The sequence below is a fragment of the Cibotium barometz genome, chromosome 2 (assembly GCF_041138505.1).
Source record: "Cibotium barometz isolate CiBa-2024 chromosome 2, ASM4113850v1, whole genome shotgun sequence".
In the NCBI taxonomy this organism is placed as follows: domain Eukaryota; kingdom Viridiplantae; phylum Streptophyta; class Polypodiopsida; order Cyatheales; family Cibotiaceae; genus Cibotium; species Cibotium barometz.
In genome coordinates, this window is record NC_141047.1 from 48,373,928 (window position 1) to 48,379,861 (window position 5,934).

Below are 5,934 nucleotides of genomic sequence, written 5' to 3' on the forward strand. Positions count from 1 at the left end.
TGGCGCAAAGCGAACCCCAGCTGGGGGGCTGCGCAGGGCAGCGAAGGGGGGAAACGGCAGCAAAAGGGAGCAGGCATAGACGGAGCAAGAGGGGGGGGGGGGGGGGGGCGGGGGCCGCTCAGGCTGATGGAGGAGGCAAAGCAGGAGGAGAGCCTGAGACAGGCACAGGCGGGCAGCAGGCGAAGGGAATCCGGAGAAGAGGGAGGGGGAGGCAGAAGCACTGGCGATGGCGAGGGAATGACGGGGAGCTGGGGCAGGCGCTCAGTCAGCAGGTGCGCAGTGGGGAGGACTCCAGCAACAGCTCGACGATTCGTCAAAACATTCAATCTTGCTTATTCATCGTATCACTTATAAAGACATTTTGTAAAAAAACAGACATCAACTCAAACATTGAAAGGCAGTACTTGGAGATTACAATTGACAATCCAAGTTATCCATAAACTCGAGTTCACAATATGAGATTGATTGATATAGCAAGGCTCTTCTAAACAATGCACGGAAGCACACTTCAATTCAATGGATTGAAATACATAAAATATATTCACAACCACATCCATCTGCATTGGCCCAATCCTTCTATGGTGCAAACATTGTTGTACACTTAAGAGTTTAAAGGGACAAGCTTCTGATCCATAAGCAAGCTTGGCTCCAGAAAAAAACACATTGCCTTGAATAATGTTAGACAACAAGAACACCGACTCCAAACCTGTAGGAAGACCATCAGCAACTGTGAAAGGTGCATCCAAGTTAACCAAGACCAACTTGTTAATACCAGACAAGCTATACATTGAGAGAAGCTTATGCCTAACTTTTTCAGCCATGACCCATTTTTATTGATAAAACAATGATTCCATCTCTCTACAATGCAAGGAGGAACACTTTGATTCATTGAATTGAGAACATCAGTGCATAACACACCAGAACTGCTGTACATCGAAGGGTTTGATGGCACAAGCTTATACCCCACAAGCAATGCTCTTCATTCCTTGGACCTATGACTTCTCTCTGGCTGTTCTCCTTTGAGTACATGCTCAACAGCCGAAAGTGCATGCTCGCTCCAAGTACTGTTGTTTCATATTCCTATCTACTGTAAAGTCTTGAGCTATCTAGCATGATATATTGAGACTCAAGCAAATAGCTGAGATAATCCTTCAAGCCATTTGTGATTTCTCACTGACCATGATCTTTAAGATCTACAAAAGATATCACCACCAGTGCCCATACATCTCTTTTCTGGGAAGCGACTTCAACAGCTGAAGATGCAAGGAATCCAGTTAAGGTTTCCAGTGCAATGGTTAAGGTCACCTAGACTTGGCAAGTAGGTAGTGATGCATTTGTAATTTACAAAATGCACTAGAAATCTGCATGGTAGATGCAAACTAGATCAGAGTGTGACATGGGTGACCGACATAATGGGCATTCGGTCTTCTCATTGCACCATTCTATTATACAGTTCCTGCAACACAAATAGATGATTCTTTAAGCTTCGCTCCCAACTTCGAGATGATTTTACTTGGTTTTTTTTTCGTACTCAACCATGAAAATTACCAGCAGAAGACATGACCACATGGAGTTGCGGTCGGGTGTTGCCTTGGGCTTAAACAAAGTGAACACTTACTAGAGCCAACAGCAGCCTGCAGACACACTTGACAACATTGAAAACACCAATCCACCATTCAATTTGGCTGCATAAAACGAAAAAAAAAAATCCCACTTACCACAGAATTGGCATTTTCTAAAGTTGTTCCGCTATTTTCTGAGGATTCTAGTATCTGGTTCCCTTCTTCATCCAAAATCAAGACACATTTTTGACCTTGTAACATACAACACATGTTAGAACCTCTTAGAAAGCATAGCACATTGACATGCCTTGATTGGTATGCTTTCACAATCCTTAACCAGTGTAGGCATGTCTTATAATCTCACCAGGTGACAAGGGTTGATCCATTGCCTGTACTCGCATGGAGTTTGCTAAGGTAGGAATAGCACTCCGCCTCAGCCAATCGCCTCCCACAATGCCAAGCTGGATTAATAAGAACATGCCCAACATATGATACCTGCTTACATTGTAACCGAGAGAACAGTTTTAGAAATACAAACTGTTTGCAAAAACTATCTGATCATGCATATAGCGTACAGCTGTAGGGAAAGATGTATGCATGCACACAAGCCCATATACACAATTCATGGGAAAATTAACATGGAATGTATGCTTACACAGTGGAAGCATGTGCAAACTCTGTGAATGCCCTTGCACGTATGAGCCATGCAAAGATGCCCCAATGTGTGGCAAGCACTTTGGTAAACACACTATTAAACCAAGTCATAGTAGAGCCCGACAAAAATATCACCTAGGTTTTTTGTAAAACAGTTTGCCCATGTGAATGTATCTCACTCCAGCAGCCCTTTTAGATAGTTGATAATACACGCCTGCATGACCCAAAATGAGCATCAACTCATACCAAGGGAATACCCCCACTCCAAATGAATATCAACTAGAACCAAGGGAATACCTCCCCACCCCAAATGAAAATTACCTAGAATATGCTCATGTCACCAACCCCACCCCCCACCCCAAGCGAATGAACTTGGAAAATCAAGCTTACCCTCAAAATAAAAGAACATCAAATTTCCTCGTACAGCAAGAAGAAAAGCATCCCGTAGACCCGGAAGAACCTGTCGGCAGTCATAAATTTGATGCATTGGTACAACTCTCACGCAAACAAACCCTTGCCACTTTAGAATCAAGATTTCCATAACTGCACATGATTATAAACAGAACCTTGCACACAATGCGTACCCTAGGCCAACGTTGGAGTGCAGCAATCCACAGACTCTGCAGGCGCTGCGAGCAAGAACCACCTCCGTTGGTGGAATGTCCAGAGAGTGGTCTTTCTATGTGCCTCAACTCATTTCCACTCTCAGTCCTCTCACCATTTTCAAAATATTCTGAAATTTCATTGGAAAGGTACACACTTCTTGCAGCAGCTTTAGCACTGCAAAGCAAATTGAAAAACTTGATTAAGACAACCTGTGAAATATTTAGCTGTGAAAAGCATCTGGACTTGTTCTGAAGGCTATACACAAATTTACCTCAGCCGTTCAGCAATGTAAGGGAGGACAGTTTGGAAGAAGACCAGCAAAGTGCGCCTAGCTGGGGCCAAAGGAAGCCTAGATGGACCTGCCACCTACTTTCCAAAAAAAAAACCTTCTCACGAATACTCCACCAGATTCTTGTAATAAAAAAATAATAATAAGAGTCTACAAGAGGTGATGGCACCTAACTAGCTCCTCAAGCTTTCTTTGGTTTACTCCTGCCAGAGTAATACAAAATGCACACAATAGTAGAGGGTCAAAATGAACCTGAGATATATCACAGTATTCTTCCCCAAGTGTTTGAAGACCTGAGCCTGTTGTCAAGAGATAGTAGAGCACACAACCGGCCAACCTGGTCTGCAGCCACAAAAGCATCAACAGCATCTTAGGCACTCTGAAAGATTCAGTTGTAATCCTAAGGGGGGAAACTCTAGGATAAATGAACCTTGAATCTGCTATGTGCCTATACCTCATTCTCATATGCCGTGGCCAATCTTGTTCCTGCATGTATGAAGATACTTTAGCTCAAAGCATAGTAATTTGAAAATAAAAGATTCATACAAACTTTATCTTCTTCTGTCAGTAATAACAGGGTCTTCGCATAAATAAAACATCTGGGCACTAAACATCTTTAATTGCCCATCCAAGCCATGTAATACCCACCCATCATCAGATTTCCAACAACTTATAGATGGGAAGCTATGTGTAAAGGGCCTTAAACTATCTACAAAAACATGACCTACACCACCAACCAAGGTAGCAATAAGGGGATCAGAGGAGATTCCAGAGACTTGCCCTTTGAGTGCTAAGAGGCTACTTGCTCACATTTCAGATATGTGTAAAGGGCCTTAAACTATCTACAAAAACAAACTACCCCGCCAACCAAGGTAGCAATAAGGAGATCAAAGAAGATTCCAAAGACTTCCCCTTTGTGTGCTAGGAGGCCACTTACTCACATTTCAATCAGTAAAAGTGTTACTTTTTGAATTCTTACTAAAATTTGAGAAAGGTCTTTCATGACCTAGGCTTGGAATAATCCTGTACCTCTTGACAACAAATCATGGACATAAAAATTGAACTTTCATGGCCATCTTTCCTCCTTTCGCAGTCCCAAGATCAAGAATCACATCAACATCTGAATACAACTATGCCTAGGCCTGGTCTAAGTCCCCTCTCAAAAAACTTGTCTCACACATGCGCAATGGGTTTCTATCAAACCTAACCATAGAATGGTCTATTCTTCATAGAGGATACTTTCCTTGAAACCCAAGTTGTCGATTTCCACAATTTGTGGTTTCTTTTACAAGCTAGGCCGGCCTTTCATGTAGTTCCTTCAATTCATGACTTTTGGTGTCCCCTTGGGCCCTTCTGCCACCTCATGCATTGGATAAGCCCTCTAGACTCCCTAAATGCGCTTCCGTCCCCAAGGGAGTTGCGTCAATATAGGACATGTAACATCCCCCCGAAAAAATCTATTGGTCAGCCTCAACCAGCTGCTAGGGTGCCTAAAAAGAGGGGGATTCCACATTTTGACACTCTTTGGGTTCTTTTCACCTAGCCGAGGCTGATACACTAGCAAATTACAAATATGCATAATCCTGCACCTAAGGCTAATGTCATGAATGGGAGAACTCTTGTGACGTTGAGAATTCCACCAGTCACCTGAACTTTTCGCTGAAATGTATGTACAGATATAGCATGTGCCTGAGTATACCACCATATAGGTTATGATTGTACATCAAAAATCAGATGGGCTCTTGGAATGGAGGCCATAAAATCGAATCACTTGCTGTATAGGCTCATAAAGATGGTCTTGAAACATGGACTTTTGAGCAGTCAAATGGGCTATGACTCTGAAAATAAACACATACACAACCCCCCTGAATTTTTATTTTTTAAAAAACAATAATTTTTTTTTTTTTTTTTACAGACGGGCTATCGAAAGGATGAATCAAAAGTACACGCTGATCCTCGTATAAGGGTGGTCGTACAATCTGTAGCCTGGCTTTGAATTCGAGATTGCACGGTCGTACAAGCGCCGTTTCATCGGGAGGGCCGTACAAGGCGTGTCGTACAATGCGTCCGTACGATCAAAGGCCCTACAATTGTGGCAGCTATGTTGAAAGAAAACAAAAGAGGTGTGTGTGTGTGTGTGTGTGTGTGTGTACGAACCGAAAGCGTGGCGGAAAGCGTCATGGCAAGCGTCGCAGAGGTGGGAGGCGTAGTGCTCGTCCTTCTCTGCCGCGCGCATGATCTCCGGCTGGCTCGCCCGAGGATACTGCCTCATCCTGATGAAACCCCTTGCCTCTGCGATTGATTGATCAAAACCTGTGAACCCAGTCGATACTAATCACATCTGACCTCTGTTACCAATCCTAATCGGCCATATTTATATCTCCTCTAAACTATTTTATTTTCAGCCCGTCAGGACCCTTCACATATATGTGACTATGCATCTATGCATGTGTATATATGTGCAAGCATATGTGAGTGTGTATTTGTGGGTGTGTGTTGATGCTTGGTGTGTATTTGTATATGAGTGTGTATTTGTGGGTGTGTGTTTTGATGCTTGGTGTGTATTTGTATATGCCTCTGTCTAAGTGTGTATACATGTGTGCATGTGTCTAAGTGTGTATGCATGTGTGCATGTGTGCATGTGTCTATGTGCGACTCTCTCATATAGGCGCATATCTGTGTGTCTCTCTCTCACATGCATTCTCTTTATGTCTCTGTCACGTACATAGACACAACCCTCGCTACACACATACACGTACACATGCATGCACTCTCTCCCTTCTCACACCCATCTCACATACACACAGAAACTCTCTCTCTCTC

General features: G+C 43.2%; 1 protein-coding gene across 1 annotated transcript; it reads right to left on the reverse strand.

Annotated features, from left to right (window-relative positions):
* Positions 1 to 859: 859 nt before the first annotated feature.
* On the reverse strand, positions 860 to 5,557 carry PEX10 (peroxin 10). Its single transcript, XM_086818850.1, has 11 exons — positions 5,269 to 5,557; positions 3,566 to 3,597; positions 3,364 to 3,453; positions 3,094 to 3,188; positions 2,801 to 2,996; positions 2,607 to 2,676; positions 2,352 to 2,430; positions 1,927 to 2,057; positions 1,719 to 1,813; positions 1,549 to 1,634; positions 860 to 1,456 (listed from the first exon to the last, which is right to left on the reverse strand). Exons 1-11 carry the CDS (start codon positions 5,381 to 5,383, stop codon positions 1,354 to 1,356), a joined length of 1,092 nt encoding a protein of 363 aa, XP_086674976.1. The 5' UTR covers positions 5,384 to 5,557; the 3' UTR covers positions 860 to 1,353.
* Positions 5,558 to 5,934: the final 377 nt, after the last annotated feature.